General features: G+C 40.5%; 1 protein-coding gene across 1 annotated transcript in view; it reads left to right on the top strand.

The window, feature by feature from the left end:
• Positions 1 to 19,647: 19,647 nt before the first annotated feature.
• RPRD1A (regulation of nuclear pre-mRNA domain containing 1A) overlaps positions 19,648 to 24,087 on the top strand; it is a 72,766-nt gene continuing 68,326 nt past the window's right edge. The window contains exon 1 of the mRNA XM_059894086.1: positions 19,648 to 19,959. Within this exon, the coding sequence (XP_059750069.1) occupies positions 19,809 to 19,959 (151 nt within the window). The 5' untranslated portion in view covers positions 19,648 to 19,808. The remainder of the gene's footprint in view (positions 19,960 to 24,087) is intronic.

Genomic DNA, 24,087 nt, shown 5'->3' with positions numbered 1-24,087 from the left:
CACAGAAAGGGCTTAAAGTCCTGTCAGTTTCCAAAGCTGAAACACTGGGGAGTTCCCATTGGGCACCCCACCTTAAAAGGGATTTCCCAATCTGTTGTCTGATGTCCTTTTTCTCCATTTCCTTTGAAACACATGGTTCCACATTAGAGATGTGGCTCACATCCCGAGCTCTGCGGGGCTGGCTCGTTGTGGATTATTTTCCCCGGTTCACAGGAAAGTATGTGGTGTTGAACAGGGAGGCGTGATGTAGCAGGGTGGCTGCCTGCCAAACAGGCTGAGCTTGCTGGGCTGCACCATAAAATGCCAGGCTTTGAACAAAGGGGCACCATCCTAGTATTCCAGGACTTGGCTAGAACATACTCTAATAGTTTTAGAGAAACACTGCCAAATGGGCATGTTCATAGATGTCAGGCCAACATAGCTATGGATCGGAAAACCATACAGTCAACAAATACTTACTGAGCTCCTACTATGACTGTTCTATGTAATATTTTGTTAAGTATCAGAGCAGACAAAAATCCCTGCCCTAATAGAGCTTTCATTCTAGTAAGAATAGGCAGACAATAAGATAAATAGGTAAATTATGGCATGCATTGGAAAGTGATATTTTAAAAAAAGGATTACAGAATCACATGTTTCTCCTGAAAAGAAAAGGCCAATGGAAAATGTTGCTAAATCTTGCTAGTCAACATAACATAAAATTGCTAGTCGATTCTCATCCTCATCTTGGTCAATTAGCAGCATTTGACATAGTTGATCATTCCCTTCTTCAAATGCATTCTGGGTTCCAGGATTCCACACTGCTGCTTTCCTCCTATCTCAGTGGCTAATATCCTTTGGCTGTTTTTAGGTAATTTCTTCTCATTTCCCCAACCTCTAAACATAGTAGCCCTGAGACCTTCTCTGTCAGTCTGCACTCCCTTGCTTGGTGATCTCATCCAGTCCCATGATTTAAATACCGTATATTGCCAAACTCCAAAATTATAACTACAGCCCAGACCCCTCCTCTGAATTGTAAGCTATTCATTTGCTTACCCAATATCTCCACTTGTAATTGCAGATTTAATATGAATTTCTGTTCTCTCCTCCTAAGAAACCTGCCCTCCCCACTGTCCTCCCACAGTTAATGGCAACTGTCAGCCTTCCAGTTTCAGCTCGGGCTGCAAACCCTAATGTCTTCCTTGACTTTTCTCTTTCACCCTTGCCTTCTTACCAGTAAATTTGGCCTGTTGTACTTGCCAAATATATCCAGAATCTGCCAGCTTCTCACCTTCGATATTTCCAGCCTAGTTCAAATTACCATCATCTCTTACTGGGTTATCACAAGTACAGGTTTCCTCTGCTTTTCAAAAAGTTCAAGTTTTGCCACTTCACTTCTTGGAAAAACCTACATTAGTCCCTATTTTCGCTAACTGAAAAAAATCCAAAGAGGATTTTCGCTTTCACACACACACACACACAAAAAAAGCGAAAATAGTGTTCAAGTTTGTTTTGCAGCTAGCTGGTTATAGAGGCTGCACCCGAAGCTCAGAGTATGACACCGCGAAGCTCCTTCCCCCAGAAATACACTCAGCATCTCAGCATCAAGCCGCCAGAGCTTTGCACTGTGTCTGTGAGCATCTGCGCTTTATCTCGATTTATTTTGTTCATCTGTTAGCAAGATGTGTCCTAAGGCAATTGCTTTTTCGCCTTCTGCCATTTCGGCTTAGAAAAAGTTTCATAGGATCGCTCTGCTTTCGGATAGCGGGGCAAACCTGTACCTGGTCTCCCTCCTAACACCTTTGTCCGCGCTCCCTCAATCTTTTCTTAACATGGCAGTTAGAGTGTTTGCTTTTTAAATTAAAATGTAAATAAGATCATGTCCTTTTTCTGTTCAACACCTCTCAACAACTTTCTATCTCAGAGTAAAAGCCAAGCCCAAGTCCTCGCAGTGGTCCGTAAGGCTCTATATGATCCTTCTTCCCTCCCCGGTCCTGTCTTACTCTCTGACTGTCTCCTATTTCTCCCCTCTCTGATCACCCCACTCCAGCCACATGAGTTCTCCTTGCTGTTTCTTGAGCCACAACAGACTCACTCCTGTCTTAGGACCTTTGCATTTGCTCTTTCCTCTGCTCGGTTCACCCTGAAATAACTGCTTGACTCATGCTTCCCCTCCTTCAGATTCTAAAGTCATCTCGGTGAGGCTTTCCCTGGCTAACCAATTTAAAACTTCCAAGTCACATCACCTCCCCCACTCCCGCCCTTTACTTTTCCCGATGGCACTTAACCTAACACCATATAACATTTACATACATGATTCATTCTTCACCTCTCTGTAAGTTCTATGAGGGGCAGGGATTTTTGTCCGCTTTATTCATCACTGTATCCCTAGGGCCTGGCTCATATTAGGTGTTCAGTATGTCAACATCCACCAGCCAGAACACCAGTCACACACCCACTGGTGAACAGTTGGGTTGTTGGCTTGTTGCAATGAGGGAGAACGCACACCAAGGGGAACCATGGAGTGACTCAGCAGATGTTCGCACTGACTTAGAGCAGTAAGGCTTGTGAATATTAGGTGATTTGGGGGGAGGTTTCAAGGAAGTGGGACTTTGCTCTGGATTGGATGCTGCCAGGAAACAGTAATAATTCCCTGGTTGGGTATCTTAATGAATTTTCTGGATAGAGGGAAGAGTGCAAGGCTAAAAACTGTTGGTAAAGCAGCAGCAGTTATATTAGCGGGGAGAAGGGGATGTTCAGTATTTTTGTGGTTTACACAGTGACCTCGTTTTTTATCTCTGCTTAGATAAGATTTATGAAGTGGTCTTCTTTTTGCTTTGTTTTATCCTACTTTATCAAGGTCATAGAGTGGTCTTGATTGATGTAGGTGTTCTGTGAAATTGTTTATGTCCACTAGGGAAAATACATGCCTATCTGTGAATGCCAGGCCAGAGGCTAATGCCACCTAGACCTGCTTGATAGGACCAGGCTAGTTCCCAAAGTCAGTGGTTGCTTTTCTCTTGTTCAAGTATATATTTTTTAATGATTTAATGAATGAATATAATGGTGGTCTTCATATACCTGAAGGGCTGTCCCATGAAATAGGCTCATTTTATAAGAATTCAGAGGGTAGAGTTGGGGCAATGGGGAAAGTCACAGAGTGAGCAAGCTTCCACTCACCGTAAAAGCTTTAACAAAATGAGTCCCTCAACAGGAAGATGAATTCCAATGATTTGACTTCTCAGTGGTGACTGGAGAGTTAATGGATTGGGGTATTATAGATGTGTCTAAGACTAATAGCCTCAGATTTTTGTGCAGTTCTGTGACAATCTCCCAAAACCTGCTTGGCCTTCCAGCATTCTTCTTATGGAGTTCCCAGTAAGAATCAGACACTGGCTCCACTAAGATGAAGAAAAATCTGTCTAGGGCCTTTTAGGATTTCACAGTCTAGAAGTGGAGACAGACGTGGAAGCAAACATCTGCAGTGTAGTTCTTAAGGGCAGTTCTGAAGAATAGTTCTCACTGGAGGCAATTTCACCCCCCATGGGACATCTGGCAATGTCTGGAGACATTTCTGATTGTCACCAAGGTGGGAGGGTGGGGCAGTACTACTTACATCTAGTTGGTAGAAGCCATGGACGTTGCTAAGCATCCTACAATGCACAGGTCAGCCCCACATCAAAGGATCTGTCATTCGTCTCAGAATGTCAACAGTGCCAGCGTTGAGAAACCCTGTTCTAGAGGGAGGGGAAAAAAGTGAAAGATACATAGAGGGAGGAATGGGTCATGCTAGCTCTAGGGAACATAAGGAAAGGTTTTACAGAAGAGGTCATATCTGAGCTGGGTTTTGAAGATGGGATAGGAATTCCTTGGTTAAAAAAAAAAGTGCCTAATTATTTTAGAGAAACAATCTGAAATATTTATCAATAAATGATATGATGTCTGGGAATTCCTTGGCAGTCCAGTGGTTAGGACTCCACACTTTCACTGCCAAGGGCCTGGGTTCAATCCCTGGTTGGGGAACTAAGATCCTGCAAGCAGCTTGGCAAAAAAAAAAAAAAAAAAAAATGCGAATTCACTGCAAATAATTTAGTGTGGGTGTAGGGGTGGTGTGAGAAAGAGTAGAAGTTTGGCCAAGAGTTGATAATTCTTGAAACTGTTGATGGATACGTGGAGGTTCATAATATTCTTCATTTTTTTATGTTCTTGAAATTTTCCATAACAAAAATTCCAATCAAATTTTTTCTTTTTTTATTGTGGTAAAATATACATAGCATAAGATTTAGCTTAGCATTTGAACCATTATTTTTAGTGTACAATTCAGTGGCATTAAATACATTCACAATGTTGAACAACCATCACCACTATCTATTTCCAGAACTTTCTCACCGTCCCAAACAGAAATTCTGTACCCATTAAACAATAACTCCCCATTCCCTCCTCCCCCCCAACTTCGGTAACCTCTGTTCTACTTTATGTCTCTATGGATTTGCCTATTCTAGGTACTTCATATAGTTGAAATCATATATTTGTCCTTTTGTGTCAGGCTTATTTCACTAAGCGTGTTTTCAAAGTTTACCCATGTTGTAACACGTATCAGAATTTTATTCCCTTTTATGGCTGAACAATTTCACATTGTATGCATATACTACATTTTGTTTGTCCATTCATCTGTTGATTCAAACCAATTTTAAAAGGAAATTATTTATCTGGGGGAGATGGGGGCAGGTGGTTGCAGGAAGGATATTGTTTGCATGTTTAAATGGATAGAAAGCAGTGGAGGGACTTCCCTGGTGGTCCAGTGGTAAAGAATCTGCCTCCCAATGCAGGGGACGCAGGTTCGATCCCTGGTCAGGGAAATAAGATCCCACATGCCGCAGGGCAACTAAGCCCGCGCCCCACAACTACTGAGCTCATGTGCCGCAAACTACAGAGCCCACGTGCCCTGGAGCCCACTCACTACAACTAGAGAAAGAAAACCCACATGCCACAGCTAGAGAGAAGACTGAGTGCTGCAATGAAAGATCCCACATGCCTCAACAATGATCCCTCGTGCTGCACCTAAGACCCGACACAGCCAAAAAAAAAAATTAAGGTAAATAAGGAAAGAAAATAAATAAATATTTTTTTAAAAAGCAGTGGAAAATGGAATTGTATAGGATTGGGGACATAGAGAAGTTTGTCAGTGCTGGGGGCTCAAGAACACAGAGGGGGGAACTGTGGCTGATGGGGCTGCTGAGAATGCTAGAACTGAGTGAATATGAGTCTTGTATGCCATACTAAGGCTATGACTTTTTTCTTATAGGCAAGGGAGAATCAATGGAGGTCCCTCCCCTGCCCCAATCAAAATATATTTATTATTTTTTCTCATTATACAACTAATACACGCTTGTGGTCAAAAATTCAAACCATACTGAAATATAAACATTGGAAAGAAGAAATCATTATTTTCTTACCCATACAGCTAACCACTATTAAAAGCTTGATGTATATTCCATACCAAAACTCACCAGCTGAAGACCACAAGAACCACCTAAAGTTAAAGTTAGGTTTATTTAGCTTGCTGCAGCAAGGAAGAGCACACACCAGAGAAATTGTGGGGATGGATCGTTAAGAAGGAATTGGGGGGAATTCCCTGGCAGTTTCACTGCCGTGGGGCCCGGGTTCAATCCCTGGTTTGGGAACTAAGATCCTGCAAGCCTCGTGGCATGGCCAAAAAAAAAAAAAAAAAAGGAATTAGGAAGGGTTTATTACAAGATTTGATCTTGTGCTGATCTTAAGGAGGTTTTAGGGAAAGCAGGATCCTGTTCTGGATTGGGTGCTGCAGGAAGCAGGGGCAGTTTGGTGACTGAGTAGATCTTTGGTAATTTTTATCTGAAATGCCAAAGGATTAAGATTGGGCTAGAGATATCACTGGTAAAGGAGCTGTAATTATTTATGTATTTACAATATAAGAAAAAGATATTAGCCATTTTCATGGTTACAGGGTGGCCTTAACTCTGTGTTGTTCCATGACAGTTCTGTTAGGAACATTACAGCTTAGTATGAAAATTAATAAAGGGAAAAGTCACTAAAATGGAGTCGGGAGGTCAAAAGGGGGAGCTCTCACACACTTACCACTAGAGCTCAATACAGATCCCAAAAGGAAGAGACAAACCCTATCACTCCAGCAGAAGTGACACTACTACCACCAGCAAAAAAAAATAATTTCTCCTTGCCTGGCAACAGCCCAGCCAATGAAAAAGCCACTATACTTCAAACTCTCAGTTTCCTCCAATGGACTTCTTGTTTCTAACAGCCCCTCCCAACTTCTCCTTCTCCTCTATAAAAGAGTTTTCTCTCTTTTGTTTTATTGGGCTTGCCTGTGGTTTGCCATAGTCACATGTCCTGAATTGCACTTCTCTGCTGTTCCCAAATAAACTCATTTTGCCACTAAGAATAACTGGATGTTTTATAGTTTTAAGTCAACACTAGCTATCAGCTTCCAGGATTATCTTTTTACTTTCTCAGTTCCCTGTTTTTTTTTGTTTGTTTCGTTTTTTGTTTGTTTTTTTTATACTGCAGGTTCTTATTAGGCATCAATTTTATATACATCAATGTATACATGTCAATCCCAATCACCCAATTCAGCGCACCACCATCCCCACCCCGCTGCGGCTTTCCCCCCTTGGTGTCCATACGTTTGTTCTCTACATCTGTGTCTCAACTTCTGCCCTGCAAACTGGTTCATCTGTACAATTTCTCTAGGTTCCACATACATGCGTTAATATACGATATTTGTTTTTCTCTTTCTGACTTACTTCACTCTGTATGACAGTCTCTAGATCCATCCACATCTCAACAAATGACTCAATTTCATTCCTTTTTATGGCTGAGTAATATTCCGTTGCATACATGTACCACTTCTTCTTTATCCATTGGTCTGTCGATGGGCATTTAGGTTGCTTCCATGACCTGGCTATTGTAAATAGTGCTGCAATGAACATTCGGGTGCATGTGTCTTTTTGAATTATGGTTTTCTCTGGGTATATGCCCAGTAGTGGGATTGCTGGATCATATGGTAATTCAATTTTTAGTTTTTTAAGGAACCTCCATACTGTTCTCCATACTGGCTGTATCAATTTACATTCCCACCAACAGTGCAAGAGGGTTCCCTTTTCTCCACACCCTCTCCAGCATTTATTGTTTCTAGATATTCTGATGATACCCATTCTAACTGGTGTGAGGTGATACCTCATTGTAGTTGTGATTTGCATTTCTCTAATAATTAGTGATGTTGAGCAGCTTTTCATGTGCTTCTTGGCCATGTGTATGTGTTCTTTGGAGAAATGTCTATTTAGGTCTTTGCCCATTTTTTAATTGGGTTGTTTGTTTCTTTAATATTGAGCTGCATGAGCTGTCTGTATATTTTGGAGCTTAATCCTTTGTCCATTGATTCGTTTGCAAATATTTTCTCCCATTCTGAGGGTTGTCTTTTCGTCTTGTTTATGGTTTCCTTTGCTGTGCAAATGCTTTGAAGTTTCATTAGGTCCCATTTGTTTATTTTTGGTTTTATTTCCATTACTCTAGGAGGTGGATCAAAAAAGATCTTGCTGTGATTTATGTCAAAGAGTTTTCTTCCTAAGTTTTCCTCTTAGAGTTTTATAGTGTCCAGTCTTATATTTAGGTCTCTAATCCATTTTGAGTTTATTTTTGTGTATGGTGTTAGAGAGTGTTCTAATTTCATTCTTTTACATGTAGCTGTCCAGTTTTCCCAGCACCACTTATTGAAGAGACTGTCTTTTCTCCATTGCATATCCTTGTGTCCTTTGTCATAAATTAGTTGACCATAGGTGTGTGGGTTTATCTCTGGGCTTTCTATCTTGTTCCATTGATCTATGTTTCTGTTTTTGTGCCAGTACCATATTGTCTTGATTACTGTAGCTTTATAGTATAGTCTGAAGTCAGGGAGTCTGATTCCTCCTGCTTCGTTTTTTTCTGTCAAGACTGCTTTGGTTATTCGGGGTCGTTTGTGTCTCCATACAAATTTTAAGATTTTTTGTTCTAGTTCCGTAAAAAATGCCATTGGTAATTTGATCAGGATTGCATTGAATCTGTAGATTGCTTTGGGTAGTATAGACATTTTCACAATATTGATTCTTCCAATCCAAGAACATGGTATATCTCTCCATCTGTTGGTATCATCCTTAATTTCTTTCATCAGTGTCTTATAGTTTTCTGCATACAGGTCTTTTGTCTCCCTAGGTAGGTTTATTCCTAGGTATTTTATTCTTTTTGTTGCAATGGTAAATGGGAGTGTTTCCATAATTTCTCTTTCAGGTTTTTCATCATTAGTGTATAAGAATGCAAGATATTTCTGTGCATTAATTTTGTATCCTGCAACTTTACCAAATTCATTGATTAGCTCTAGTAGTTTTCTGGTGGCATTTTTAGGATTCTCTATGTATAGTGTCATGTCATCTGCAAACAGTGAAGTTTTACTTCTTCTTTTCCAATTTGTATTCCTTTTATTTCTTTTTTTTTTTAAATAACTTTATTTATTTATTTTTGGCTGTGTTGGGTTTTCGTTTCTGTGCAAGGGCTTTCTCCAGTTGCGGCAAGTGGGGGCCACTCTTCATCGCGGTGCGTGGGCCTCTCACTATGGCGGCCTCTCCTGTTGTGGAGCACAGGCTCCAGACGCGCAGGCTCAGTAGTTGTGGCACACGGGCCTAGTTGCTCTGTGGCATGTGGGATCTTCCCAGACCAGGGCTCGAACCCGTGTCCCCTGCATTGGCAGGCAGATTCTCAACCACTGCGCCACCAGGGAAGCCCTCCTTTTATTTCTTTTTCTTCTCTGATTGCCATGGCTAGGACTTCCAAAACTATGTTGAATAATAGTGGTGAGAGTGGACATACTTGTCTCGTTCCTGATCTTAGAGGAAATGCTTTCAGTTTTTCACCATTGAGAATGATGTTTGCTGTGGGTTTGTCATATATGGCTTTTATTATGTTGAGGTAGGTTCCCCCTATGCCCACTTTCTGGAGAGTTTTTATCATAAATTGGTGTTGAATTTTGTCAAATGGTTTTTCTGCATCTATTGAGATGATCATATGGTTTATATTCTTCAATTTGTTAATATGGTGTATCACATTGATTGATTTGCGTATATTGAAGAATCCTTGCATCCCTGAGATAAATCCCACTTGATCGTGGTGTATGATCCTTTTAATGTGTTGTTGGATTCTGTTTGCTAGTATTTTGTTGAGGATTTTTGCATCTATATTCATCCGTGATATTGGTCTGTAATTTTCTTTTTTTGTAGTATCTTTGTCTGGTTTTGCTATCAGGGTGATGGTGGCCTCATAGAATGAGTTTGGGAGTGTTCCTTCCTCTGCAATTTTTTGGAAGAGTTTGAGAAGGATGGGTGTTAGCTCTTCTCTAAATGTTTGAGAGAATTCACCTGTGAAGCCATCTGGTCCTGGACTTCTGTTTGTTGGAAGATTTTTAATCACAGTTTCAATTTCATTACTTGTGATTGGTCTGTTCATATTTTCTGTTTCTTCCTGGTTCAGTCTTGGAAGGTTATACCTTTGTAAGAATTTGTCCATTTCTTCCAGGTTGTCCATTTTATTGGCATAGAGTTGCTTGCAGTAGTCTCTTAGGATGCTTTGTATTTCTGCAGTGTCTGTGTAACTTCTCCTTTTTCATTTCTAATTTTATTGATTTGAGTCTTCTCCCTCTTTATCTTGATGAGTCTGGCTAATGGTTTCTCAATTTTGTTTATCTTCTCAAAGAACCAGCTTTTAGCTTTATTGATGTTTGTTATTGTTTTCTTTGTTTCTATTTCATTTATTTCTGCTCTGGTCTTTATGATTTCTTTCCTTCTGCTAACTTTGGGTTTTGTTTGTTCTTCTTTCTCTAGTTCCTTTAGGTGTAAGGTTAGACTGTTTACTTGAGATTTTTCAAGTTTCTTTAGGTAGGCTTGTATAGCTATAAACTTCCCTCTTAGAACTGCTTTTGCTGCATCGCATAGGTTTTGGATCGTCGTGTTTTCATTGTCATTTGTCTCTAGGTATTTTTTGATTTCCTCTTTGATTTCTTCAGTGATCTCTTGGTTATTTAGTAATGTATTGTTTAGCCTCCATGTGTTTGTGTTTTTACGTTTTTTTCCCTGTAATTCATTTCTAATCTCATAGTGTTGTGGTCAGAAAAGATGCTTGATATAATTTCAATTTTCTTAAATTTACTGAGGCTTGATTTGTGACCAAAGAAGTGATCTATCCTGGAGAATGTTCTGTGCACACTTGAGAAGAAAGTGTAATGTGCTGTTTTTGGATGGAATGTCCTACAAATATCAGTTAAATCTATCTGGTCTATTGTGTCATTTAAAGCTTCTGTTTCCTTATTTATCTTCATTTTGGATGATCTGTCCATTGGTGTAAGTGAGGTGTTACAGTTCCCCACTATTATTGTGTTACTGTCAATTTCCTCTTTTATAGTTGTTAGCAGTTGCCTTATGTATTGAGGAGCTCCTATGTTGGCTGCATATATATTTATAATTGTTGTATCTTCTTCTTGGATTGATCTCTTGATCATTATGTAGTGTCCTTCCTTGTCTCTTGTAACATTCTTTATTTTAAAGTCTATTTTATCTGATATGAGTATTGCTACTCCAGCTTTCTTTTGATTTCCATTTGCATGGAATATCTTTTTCCATCACCACACTCTCAGTCTGCATGTGTCCCTAGGTCTGAAGTGGGTCTCTTGTCAACAGCATATATATGAGTCTTGTTTTTGTATCCATTCAACAAGCCTGTGTCTTTTGGTTGGCGCATTTAATCCATTCACGTTTAAGTTAATTATTGATATGTATGTTCCTATGACCATTTTGTTAATTGTTTTGGGTTTGTTTTTGTAGGTCGTTTTCTTCTCTTGTGTTTCCCACTTAGAGAAGTTCCTTTAGCATTTGTTGTAGAGCTGGTTTGGTGGTGCTGAATTCTCTTAGCTTTTGCTTGTCTGTAAAGCTTTTGATTTCTCCATCGAATCTGAATGAGATCCTTGCCGGGTAGAGTAATCTTGGTTGTAGGTTCTTCCCTGTCATCACTTTAAGTATATCATGCCACTCCCTTCTGGCTTGTAGAGTTTCTGCTGAGAAATCAGCTGTTAACCTTATGGGAGTTCCCTTGTATGTTATTTGTGGTTTTTCCTTTGCTGCTTTCAATAATATTTCTTTGTGTTTAGTTTTTGCCAATTTGATTACTATGTGTCTCAGCATGTTTCTCCTTGTGTTTATCCTGTATGGGACTCGCTGCACTTCCTGGACTTGGGTGGCTCTTTCCTTTCCCATGTTAGGGAAGTTTTCGACTGTAATCTCTTCAAATATTTTCTCGTGTCCTTTCTCTCTCTCTTCTCCTTCTGGGACCCCTGTAATGCTAATGTTGTTGCGTTTGATGTTGTCCCAGAGGTCTCTTAAGATGTCTTCATTTCTTTTCATTCTTTTTTGTTTATTCTGTCCTGCAGCAGTGAATTCCACCATTCTGTCTTCCAGGTCACTTATCCGTTCTTCTGCCTCATTTATTCTGTTATTGATTCCTTCTTGTGTAGTTTTCATTTCAGTTATTGTATTGCTCATCTCTGTTTCTTTGTTCTTTAATTCTTCTAGGTCTTTGTTAAACATTTCTTGCATCTTCTCGATCTTTGCCTCCATTCTTTTTCTGAGGTCCTGGATCATCTTCACTCTCATTATTCTGAATTCTTTTTCTGGAAGGTTGCCTATCTCCACTTCATTTAGTTGTTTTTCTGGGGTTTTATCTTGTTCCTTCATCTGGTATATCGCCCTCTGCCTTTTCATCTTGTCTATCTTTCTGTGAATGTGGTTTTTGTTCCACAGGCTGCAGGATTGTAGTTCTTCTTGCTTCTGCTGTCTGCCCTCTGTTGGATGAGGCTATCTAAGAGGCTTTTGTAAGTTTCCTGATGGGAGGGACTGGTGGTGGGTAGAGCTGACTGTTGCTCTGGTAGGCAGAGCTCAGTAAAACTTTAATCTGCTTGACTGCTGATGGGTGGGGCTGGGTTCCCTCCCTGTTGGTTGTTTGGCCTCAGGTGACCCAACACTGGAGCCTACCTGGGCTCTTTGGTGGGGCTAATGACAGACTCTGGGATGGCTCACGCTAAGGAGTACTTCCCAGAATTTCTGCTGCCAGTGTCCTTGTCCCCATGGTGAAGCACAGCCACCCCCGGTGTCTGCAGGAGACCCTCCAACACTAACAGGTAGGTCTGGTTCAATCTCCCCTGGGGTCACTGCTCCTTCCCCTGGGTCCCGATGCGCACACTACTTTGTGTGTGCCCTCCAAGAGTGGAGTCTCTGTTTACCCCAGTTCTGTCAAAGTCCTGCAATCAAATCCCACTAAGTCTGATTCTCTAGGAATTCCTCCTCCCCTTGCCAGACCCCCAGGTTGGGAAGCCTGACGTGGTGTTCAGAACCTTCACTCCAGTGGGTGAACTTCTGTGGTATAAGTGTTCTCCAGTCTGTGAGTCACGCACCTAGCAGTTATGGGATTTGATTTTACTGTGATTGCACCCCTCCTACCGTCTCATTGTGGCTTCTCCTTTGTCTTTGGATATGGGGTATCTTTTTTGGTGAGTTCCAGTGTCTTCCTGTTGATGATTGTCCAGCAGCTAGTTGTGATTCTGGTGTTCTTGCAAGAGGGAGTGAGAGCACGTCCTTCTACTCTGCCATCTTGGTTCATCTCTCAGTTCCCTGTTTTAATCAAGGGCAGATGAAGTCAGCCTGCAGGATATTTTATTCTGTGCAATTCAGATCCACTGTCAAGATTCCATTCATCAAAAGGTTGTTTAGGAGACACTATCTATTGTTGAATTAAAGTCAGTACTTCATATTTTGTTAGAAGATGAGCTGTTGAATCATCTGAGGTGACAATGGCTGCATGGCAGTATCTACATATATGGGAAAATCAGCCAAAGTACCTGACCTAATTTCTTGTTTCCTGAAACATTTTGGTACTATTAAAGATTCCAGAGAAGTCTGTAGGAATGTAAGTACATTTTTCTTTTAAGATAACATATATTCCACCTTGAGAGGTCAATATTATATCTAGAGCAACTCCATTTTGATCACTGCCTATCCAAGCTTATGAAATTTTAAGAGACGGGTTCTATGACTGGTGGTATTCATTTACCTTTCCTGTTGCTTCCCTACACTAACACATAGCATCCCCCGTCCTACTTTTTGGTGGAGACAGAAACATCCCTTCCTAGGTGTGAAATGATAGGGATTTTAGACTTTTGAATGTCTTGACTGTTGTGGTGTAAGCCATATAAAAAGTTGTTAGTGCGGCATTCCCTGGTGGTCCAGTGGTTAGGACTCTGCACTTCCACTGCAGGGGGCATGGGTTCAGTCCCTGGTTGGGGAACTTACATTCTGCAAGCCACAAGGTGCAGCCAAAAACAAAAAAAAAAGTTGTTTGAATTGAATCTAATTAACCAGGGAATCAACTGATTTTTTACAAGAGAAAGATACTAGAGGGAACTGGGTAGCACTCAAAGGAAAGTGGCTACAAACCCAACAGTTAGTTTTATTATATGTTTTAGCTAAATCACATGAAAATCTCATTAGGTATTAGACTCATACCAAGGACTAACTGAAGATAAAAAGAGCAATATTAAGAATGGGGCCTTACAAGTATTGTGGTCAAGAGGTACCCAGAGTCTTAAACCAAAAGAGAAGAAGAAAAATAACTAGAAAAATAAAGAACAAGAGCATACATATTAAAGCATGATAATCTGTGGTTCTTGGTATTTGGGTCTAGTTCTGTGGGTCTTGAGTAGGAGCTGTTTACTTCATGCAGTTTTTAACTTGATCTGAAGGGCTTGGGTGGATGTTTCTCCTATCTGGAGTTTTCTACTTCTGCGGATTCCTAAGACTCCTCAGATGAAGGTCTTTGCCTGTAACAGTCTTCCAGTGTGGTGGTTCCAAAACATGTCTGTGAGTTGTTGGCACTCCTTCCATCAAAAGGTGGGGACTATGTCCCTACACCCATGAACTGGGGTGGGCTTTGACTATCTTGTCTAATAGAATAAGATAGAAGCAATGTTGTATGACTTCTAGTTGTCCCTGGGGCACTCACTCTAGGAGACTTCTGCAGTTCTCTAAGGGATCTGCTTATCTTGGGGCTGCCATGTGGAGATATCATGTGAAGATGAGAGGGAGGGAAGGAGGGGAGGAGAGAGAGAGATGAGGAAAAGAAGAAGAAGGAGGAGGAGGAGGAGAAAAAGAAGAAGAAGAAGAAAAAGAAGAGGGAGAAGAAGAATGGGAAGGGGAGGAGGGGGAGAGATGAGAGGGGAAGGAAAGAAAGGGGAGGGGAGGGGAGGACAGGGAAGGGGAGGGGAGAAGAGATGGGTCTGAGGGTCCTAGCTCTTTCAACTCCCAGTTGGTTGAGTCTTCCCAGCCCAGGCACCAAACATGAGTGAAGAAACATTTGAGATGACACTAGCCACAATCTGGCTGTGACCTCATATGAGACTCTAAATGCTAACTGCCTAGCTGAGCTCAGTTAATTCCCCAGATTTTTTAATAAATTTATTTATTTTATTTATTTATTTTTGGCTGCGTTGGTTCTTCGCTGTTGCGCGTGGGCTTCCTCAAGTTGCAGCGAGCAGTGGCTACTCTTCATTGCGGTGCACGGGCTTCTCATTGCAGTGGCTTCTCTTGTTGCAGAGCATGGGCTCTAGGTGCGCAGACTTCAGTAGTTGTGGTGTGCGGGCTCAGTAGTTGTGGCTTGCAGGCTCTAGAGCACAGGCTCAGTAGTTGTGGCGCATGGGCTTCGTTGCTCCGCGGCATGTGGGATCTTCCCGGACCAGGGCTCAAACCCATGTCCCCTGCATTGGCAGGCGTATTCTTAACCATTGTGCCGCCAGGGAAGCCCAATTCCCCAGATTTTTGAGCAAAATAAAATGGTTGTTATTGTTTGAAGTCGCTCTTTTAGGGTGGTTTGTTATGCTCCAAGAGACAACCAGAACACAATGAATTGATGATGACTTGTTTCCATCTAATTGAGAGACTTGAATACGGGGCTCAGTACCTTGGAATTTTACTGTCATGTAACTTGATAACAGCACTTGCTAAGGTCCTTTCTATTGAAATTGTTCTCTGATCTTCTTCATAATCTAAAACTCCTGGTCTAAGATTATGTAGAAGCTGATTAGGTGACTGGTGAAGACAATGGCCATGCATACCTTTTGGTAGCAAGACTAAACAGCTTTCCCTAATTTATTATATTTAGTACTGTTATCAGAATAGAGGAGAGTAGTATACTCTATTGAGGATTAATTCATAATTATCCTAAGGGCATCGAAAAAAACTCCATAGTCTTTAATTTAGTTCATAAAATGTATTACACACGCTATCAGTTGCAAGAACATTTAAACCTGGAAATCTGTAAGTAAAATCTTTTGTAGACTGTTATAGTACAGTCTTTGTATATGAACATTAGTATGCTTTTTTTTAACTGGAGAAATACATTATTGAAACATATGTAGGGACTTCCCTGGTGGTCCAGTGGGTAAGGCTCCGTTCTCCCAATGCAGGGGGCCCAGGTTCGATCCCTGGTCAGGGAACTAGATCCCGTATGCAGGCCGCAACCAAGCGTTCACATGCCACAACTAAGAAGCCCACATGTCGAAACAAAGATCCTGTGAGCAGCAACAAAAACCCAGTGCAGCCAAAATAAATAAATAAATAAATAAATAAATAAATAAATAAATAAATAAATAAATATTAAAAAAAGAAACATATGTATATTAATGCCTTACTTATACATAGCACAGGGAATTATAGCTATCATCTTCTAATAACTTATAATGGAGTATAATCTGCAAAAATGCTGAGTCACTATGCTGTATATCTGAAACTAATATAATATTGTAAATCACTTATACTTAAAAATTAAAAAATTTTTAAAGTAAAAAAAATAACTTACACAAAATTTAACTTCGAAAGACTGAACTTTTTTACCCTGTAAGTTTTCTTTTATCCTAAATTTGGTAAACATAAGAGCTCTCATAGCAGTTTTGGGTCCATTACAATGTGGAGAATGTGAAATAAACTTAATTATTTCTATTAGGTTTCCTTTTTTTTTCTTTTTTGTACTGAAATAAGATGCATAGAATTAACATCTCAATTACATAGAATTAACCATTTGAAAATGTACAATTTAATGGTATTTAGTACATCTGCAGTGTGTTGCAGCCACCACTTCTGTCTAGTTCCAGAACATTTTTATCACCCCAAAAGAAAATCCACATTAAACACTCACTCCCATCCCCCACCCCCCATGCACCCTAACAACCACTTTCTGTCTCTGGATTTACCTATTCTGGATATTTACATATAAATGGAATCATAAATATGTGATCTTTTGTGTCTGGCTTCTTTCACTTAGCATAATGTTTTTGAGGTTCATCTATCTTCTAGCATGCATTACTATTTCGTTCATTTTTATGGCTTAATAACATGCTACACTGTTTTTATTATTGTAGCTTTGTAGGAAGTTTTGAAATCAGAAACTGTGAGCTCTCCAACTTTGCTTTCCTTTTTCAAGATTGTTTTGGTCATTCAGTGTCCCTTGCACTTCCATATGAATTTTAGGATCAGCTTTTCTATTTCTGCACAAAAGACCATTGGGATTTTAATGAATTGCACTGAACCTGAAAATTGCTTTGGGTAGTATTTCCATATTAACAGTATGTCTTCCTATCCATAAATAAGATTTGTCTTTCTACTTATTTAGGTCTTTAATTTCTTTCAACAGTATTTTATAGTTTTCAGTGTATACCCTGAAAATCCTTTTGGTTAAATGTATTCCTAGGTATTTTATTATTTTTGATGTTACTATAAATGGGACTGTTTTCCTAAATTAATTTTCAAATTTTTCATTGCTGGTGTATAGAAATACAACTGATTTATGTGTGTTCATCTGGTATCCTGTAATTTTGCTGAATTAATTTATTAGCTCTAACTATTTTTTATGGATTCCTTATATATACAATTTTCTATATATAAGATCATATCTTCTGCAAAAAGATATACATTTACCTCCTCTTTTCCAATTTCGATACCATGTATTTCTTTTTCCTTGCCTAAATTCTATGGCTAGAATTTCCAGTATAATGTTGAAAAGAAGGGGGAAAAGTAGGTATCCTTGTCTTTCCTGATCTTAGGGGGAAAGCTTTCAGTCTTTCACCATTAAATATAGTGTTAGCTGTAGGTTTTTCCATACATGTCTTTATTATGTTGAGAATGAAAATATTCCTACTTTGATGAGGGTTTTTTTTTTTTCTTTTCATATAAGGATGCTGGATTTTGTCATATGCTTTTTTCCCCCCACTAATTGAGATGATCATGTGTTTCTTCTTCATTCTATTTATATGCTGTGTTATATTGATTGATTTTTGTATTTGAACCCCCCTTGCATTCTTGGGATAAATCCCACTTGGTCTTCATGTATAATCTTTTAATAAGATGCTGGATTTTGTTTGCTAGTATTTTGTTAAGGATTTTGTATTCCTTGTACTCCACATATTCATAAGTGATATTGGTCTACAGTGTCTTCTTGTGACAGTCTTCCTTTTTAAGTTGAAGGGGCATATCTTCTTGTTACTTGGTGGCCATTCCAAGAAAGCCAAAGATAGTTTATGGAAAAAAATGCATTGTTCTAAATTTGAGGACTTCTTGCTGGAATCCATCTTGGCTGAGTGATGCGCGAACCATTAGGAAGGACCCTGAGTCAGAACGATTGGCCAGAGACAACCCGGAAACTAACCCTGTTACCATAAAGCCTGAAACTGTGAGCCACGTGGCAGAGCAGTTCTCCTGGGTTCCCTTACCCTGCTGCTCTCCACCCGGGCACCCGTTCCCAATAAAGTGGACATATGAATTATATATATTCTCTCCCCAGCTAGATTTTGCTCAGTGACATATATGTAGATATGTATAATTATAAATAACATAGACTAGTGGTGTAAGTACTAAATAAGTCATTCAAGTCAGTTAATGACATAGAAAGGAAATTCTCACATGTATTGGACTGGTTGGGAAAGAAAAGAAGGTAGAATTTAAGGTGGTCTTTTGAAGTTAAGGTAGACTTGGGACTTCCCTGGTGGCGCAGTGGTTAAGAATCCGCTTGCCAATGCAGGGGACACGGGTTCGAGCCCTGGTCCAGGAGGATTCCACATGCCGTGGAGCGGCTGGGCCCGTGCACCACAACTACGGAGCCTGTGCGCCACAACTGCTGAAGCCTGTGCACCATAACTACTGAAGCCCACGCACCACAGCTGCTGGGGCCCATGCACCTGGAGCCCATGCTCTGAAACAGAGAGAGGCCACCACAGTGAGAAGCCCGTGCACCACAATGGAGAGTAGCCTCCACTTGCTGCAACTAGAGAAAGCCCACACACAGCAACAGAGACCCAACGCAGCCAAAAATAAAATAAATTAATTAAAAAAATAAAAAAATAAAGTTAAGGTAGACTTGAGATAGAGAAGCAGGGAGTGGGAAGAGCTGGAATCTCAGGTGAAGACAACTTGGGGGAAGATATGAAGCAATTTTGGTGGCTGCAGGGCTCAGGGAATAGTGTTGAAGATACTGTTAGGTCTTGGGAGACAGGTTAAAGTTGGACTAAGTTAAGGCTTAGAACTAGACTAAGCAGATTGGATAAAGAAAAGGATGTAAAATGAGGGAAAGAGAAGAATGTAGAGATAGGAATTGATATTGTAGTGAGAGGAAGAGGAAGGAGAGTTACCTCACCTCTTGAGGTATCTCTGAACCTCAAGCTGTAGTGACATTAAAAATGGGAAAGAGAAGCTATACTTATAATCAAACAAACAAATAAATAGGCATATTTGATGTCTACCTTGTGCAAAGTTCTTGAACAGTGTTTCCCAAAAGATGGCTTAGGAATTCCTGTGGTTTCTTATATACCTTTCTCGAAGTTTCTTGTATTAATATTTAGAATATGACAGTATCTGTCTTCTGTTTCTTTTGTGAATTATCATAGTTAAGACAAGTGCTATGTCCAAATGTGCTGAATTAATTATGAGATTTCTGAAATTAATTTTTAACTATGTAATATATGAATATGTTCTTGTAAAAAATGAAAACAATTCAGACACAGCTTAAGGGCACCAATTCTTATCCTCTCTTATTTACATACTTATGAATTCTTATAAAATATATATTTTATAAAACAAACGTTATACTGTACTTTTTTTTTGCAACTTAAAAAAAAAAACCAATCCACCATTGGATTTATGAATCTTTTAAACTGCTGCATGTATTCGGTAAGATGAAGTATCACAATTGATTTAGCCATTTACTTGAAGAAAGTCCCAACTCTTCACTGTTACTGAGCTGGACCACACAACTAGCATTTGGCGCCTTGTGCAAACACGCTGGTGTTCAAAGGATTTTTAATTACCCCTTGGTAAAGGTAGTTTCTCCCAGGAGGAGGGTCCTAAGCCTGGCAAACCCCGCCCCGCCTCCGGCCCAGACCCGGGGGCACGCCCCCCGACCGCCTCTCCAGCGCGCGTCTCTTCCCCGCCCCTTCCGCTCGGCCTCGGCTGAGCCTGTTCGGTGGGCGGGGCGTGGGTAGGCCGTGACGTCACTGCCGGCTGGACGCCATCTTGCTGGTTTGCAGCCGATCTTGGATGTGGCGGCAGCGGTGGTGAGGGCGTGGGGAAGGGTGGGGTGAGGGGGCGAGGCCGCGGCGAGGGCGGTGAAACTCTCCTCCCCCTCAGCCCCACCGCGTGGGACGGCGTGAGCGCGGTATCGGAGGGATGTCCGCCTTCTCTGAGGCGGCGCTGGAGAAGAAGCTGTCGGAGTTGAGCAACTCGCAGCAGAGCGTGCAGACCCTGTCCCTGTGGCTCATCCACCACCGCAAACACTCGCGGCCCATCGTCACCGTGTGGGAGCGGGAGCTGCGGAAAGGTGAGTCGGCCGCGCCTCTCGGCCTCTCCCCGCCGCTCCCCGCCACCCGGCCAGTTCCCTGGCATCCCCGGGACCACCCCCCTCCTTGGGAGCCCCACTCCCTTAGCGACCCCAACTCCCGGCTGCCCCGCACCCCGCCTCCCCAGCGCCCCGGGCTCCCTGGCGTCGGTGGTCTGCGGGCCAGGAGGAGCGGCGTGTACTGCGCTTCCTGCAAAGTCGACGTTTAGTAGGTGTTGTTGAAGAAGGTATTGTATAAAGGATTAACATTTCTATTGGTTTAACGCGGAAACGGTAGCCAGGGGCTCTGCACTCCGCACCTAATTACAGTCAGAAATTTAGGCAGTCAGGTGTTTTCGCTGGGTACGTTATAATGGAGGATAGAGGAGGGGAAAGATTGGTATGGGGAGGTACTTCCATTATTTCTGTAACACATCAACTCAAACTTGTAAAATTAAGGGGAATCATAGTTTTAGAGCTGGGGAGTGTAAAATAAGATGCGTGATGCAATAGAAAGAACTCTGAATTTGTAAATTTTAGAGGAGATGGATTAGGGAGATTTCTTAATTTCTGGATTGCAAGTGCCTCACCTGAAAATGAGGGAATTAGATTAAGTTGATCCAAGGTCCTTTCTTGCTCTATGATTAGATGCCTCTAGGGCAGCGTCTTTATTTTACAAAGCATTCTATAGTGCTCCTGTAAATAAAGTTAACTTTTTTTCAGCTGTAGTCTGCTGTCACTAAAATATCTAGAAAAATCATTTCACTACTGCAGAGCAGATTTATCCGTAAGAACTGATTGTATGATGGTACGACTGAAAATTAAAATATTTCATTTGCTTAGTCTGAATTTGTACCTTAATTCTTATTTCATTGGATAAAGAGAATGGGCACTCTTAATTGTTGTTTCAGACATCTTGATGTACCTGATATGATGGTTATTTATTAATTGTTTTAACAAGCCGTTATTAATCAAGTAGATGCTTGTGTACTGATCCGTATGAAAGCCACATGATGTATTAATATCAGAGCCAGAATGTGGCATTGGCTATATAGAATGGAGACATTCTGTATATTTTCTTGTGTATTTGCTTGTGGTTAATCCCTTAGAACAGTGGTCCCCAACCTTTTTGACACCAGAGACTGGTTTCATGGAAGACAGTTTTTTCACGGACCTGGGGGGGAGTGGGATGGTTTGGGGATGATTCAAGAGCATTACATTTATTGTGCACTTTATTTCTATTATTATTACGTTGTAATACATAATGAAATAATTGTACAACTCACTATAATGCAGAATCAGTGGGAGCCCTGAGCTTGTTTTCCTGCAACTAGATGCTCCCATCTGGGGGTGATGGGAGACAGTGATGCCCTAAGTGTGTTGCTTATGTCCAGTCTACTCCGTAAGATGCAGCTTAATTGTCACTTGCCACTCACTGATAGGGTTTTGATATGAGTCTGCAAGCAGTTGATTTATTATGGTCTCTGTGCAGTCAAACCTCTCTGCCAGTGGTAATCTGTATTTGCAGCCGCTCCCCAGTACTAGCATCACTGCCTCAGCTCCACCTCAGATCATCAGGCATTAGAGTCTCATAAGGAGCATGCAACCTAGATCCCTAGCGTGCGCAGTTCACAGTAGGGTTCATGCTCCTATGAGAATTTAATGCTGCTGCTGATCTGACAGGAGGTGGAGCTCAGGTGGTAATGCGAGTGACGGGGAGCGGCTGTAAATACAGATGAAGCTTCGCTCACTTGCCCACTGCTCACCTCCTGCTGTGCAGCCCAGTTCCTAACATGCCATGGACCAGTACCGGTCTGTGGCCCAGCAGTTGGGGACCCCTGCCTTAGAAGAAGTTGATGTAGAGCCCTGTTTTTCACTTCATATGTAAGTGTATGTGTATTGGCTCTCATGGAGGAATTCACCTGTGAGTGGCCGAAAAGGTTTGAGAAACACAGATATAAATGTCTGGCAAATAGCTGTGAACTTTGAGAAGGCAGAAATTGTCTTTGCTTTTCTACCTTACTAGATATGAAAATCAGCAACAGGTTTATATTTGGGGGTGGGGTGGGGAGGGGAGAAAGAGCATAAGGATTGGTACCCAGATTGTTCTTAAGAACTACCACAAATCAGTAGGAAAATGGCCATACTGTTAAAGGCATTTTACATAAGCGGAAACACCTGAAAGGCCAATAAATGATACTCAATCTTACTAATCAAGAAAAAATAAATCAATGAAGTACCACTTTAGACCCTTTGGTTTGCAAAATTAAAATTATGATAGGAAATGCCCTGGCAGCCAGTGGTTAGGACCCGGCGTTTTCACTGCCTGGGGCCCCAGTTCGATTTCTGGTTGGAGAAGTAAGATCCCGTGGGGTACAGCCAAAAAAAAAGAAAAGAAAAAAAGGTGTGACAGTACCAAGGATTGGTGAGGATGACAGGAAACAACTCTCTTACACTGCTGATTGTAGTGTAAAAAAGGAGATGAACTTAGCAACCTCTAATGAGGTTGAAGGTATATGTCCTTTGGCCTACCAGTTCCATGAATATATCCTGGAAACTCAAGAAATTATGTTTATTGTAGCCTCATAATAAGAAAATTAGATAAACACTTTTAACATCTCATTAGTTAGAGTATGGACAAATATATTTTGTCTTTCATACAATATAATATAATACTGTCCAACAGTTTTTGTGAATGACTAGAGCTGCATGAAACAACATGACATGAATGTTGGGCTAAGAAAGCAAGGTGCAGACCAATATGCTATATAGTGAAAGTTTGAAAACATGCAAAACAATACTCTATATTGTTTACAGATATCTGTAGCTAGAACATGCATAGAAATGATTAACACGATAGTCCAAGATAGTGGCTACCATAAGAGAGGGAATGAAAATGGATCTGTGTTAACTTATAGTACATATATATGAAACATTTTTTGAAACAAATGGAAAATGATAAGATGTTCTATTAGCTGAGTTGGGGGATGCTTTCATATGTTTAAACGTTTCATAAATAGAAAGAATTAAAGGCATATAAACAGCTGCTTTAGGAGGAGAGTAGTGTTGGATGATGATGGTGATGATAGAAATGGTGGTAATAGTGGAGGTGATGATCATGCTTCTACTGCTGCTGCTGCAGTTCTCAGTGTGGTGTGGGCTTTTCTGCCAAGGGTTTCCTTTCCTTGACACATGATTGTGCCTTTGTAGGGTGTAGCCATTATGTCTTCCCCATTCTCTGCAGTTTTGCTCATCAACTTTAGGATCCTCTGTTTCCTTTAGCATAATGATAATGACAGTTATTTACTGAGTACAAGGCATTGTTTTAGACACCTTACTGTGATATCTTGACTCCTCACATTATCTCTGCAAAGTAAGTATTTTTGAAAGGAATTGATCAAATTTGAAATGTCAAGAAATAAACTAAGGAAAATTAGTTGAACATTTTGTATTAAGCTAGGCATTCTTTAGTTTCTTGAAGTATTTAAAGAAGACAAAAATGTGACATTGGTAGGAAAAGTTACTGCTCAAAATATGAGAATGAGTAGGTAAAATGATACATCAGTTATGGTAATCATGCAGTTGTGAAGATTTCCCCTTTGTCTACTTTTCTTATTTTTGTCTCCTTTAAAGAAAGATAATTTCTTTTTGGAGGGATATACCCCATGGCCCTTATGAAGACCAAAGTAGCTATAATTTCCCTGATAAATGCAATAGAGTGTAACCAAAAACATAAGTGACCATTTTGTTGTTTTGCAACAGCTCTATTGAGTTATAATTAAGATACCATACAATTCACCCATTTGGTTTTTAGTATATCATATAGTTGTAAAACCATCACCACAATAAATTTTAGAACATTTTCATAACCCATGCCTTTTAGCCATCATTCCCGCTTCCCCACCTCTAGGCAACCACTAATTTACTTTGTTTCTATAGATTTGCCTTAAATGGAATCATATGATATATAGTCTTTTGTGACTAGGCTTCCTTTGGTTAGGATAATGTCCTCTAGGCTCATTCTTGTTGTAGCATGTATTTGGTACTTCATCCCTTTTTATGGCCAAATAATAATCCATTGTATGCATTTATCCATTCATCAGTTGATAGACATTTGGGTTGATTCCACTT

This window comes from Balaenoptera ricei, chromosome 14 (assembly GCF_028023285.1).
Source record: "Balaenoptera ricei isolate mBalRic1 chromosome 14, mBalRic1.hap2, whole genome shotgun sequence".
NCBI lineage: Eukaryota > Metazoa > Chordata > Mammalia > Artiodactyla > Balaenopteridae > Balaenoptera > Balaenoptera ricei.
The sequence above is the reverse complement of the archived record's forward strand: the minus strand, read 5'-3'. Positions and strand labels throughout refer to the sequence as shown.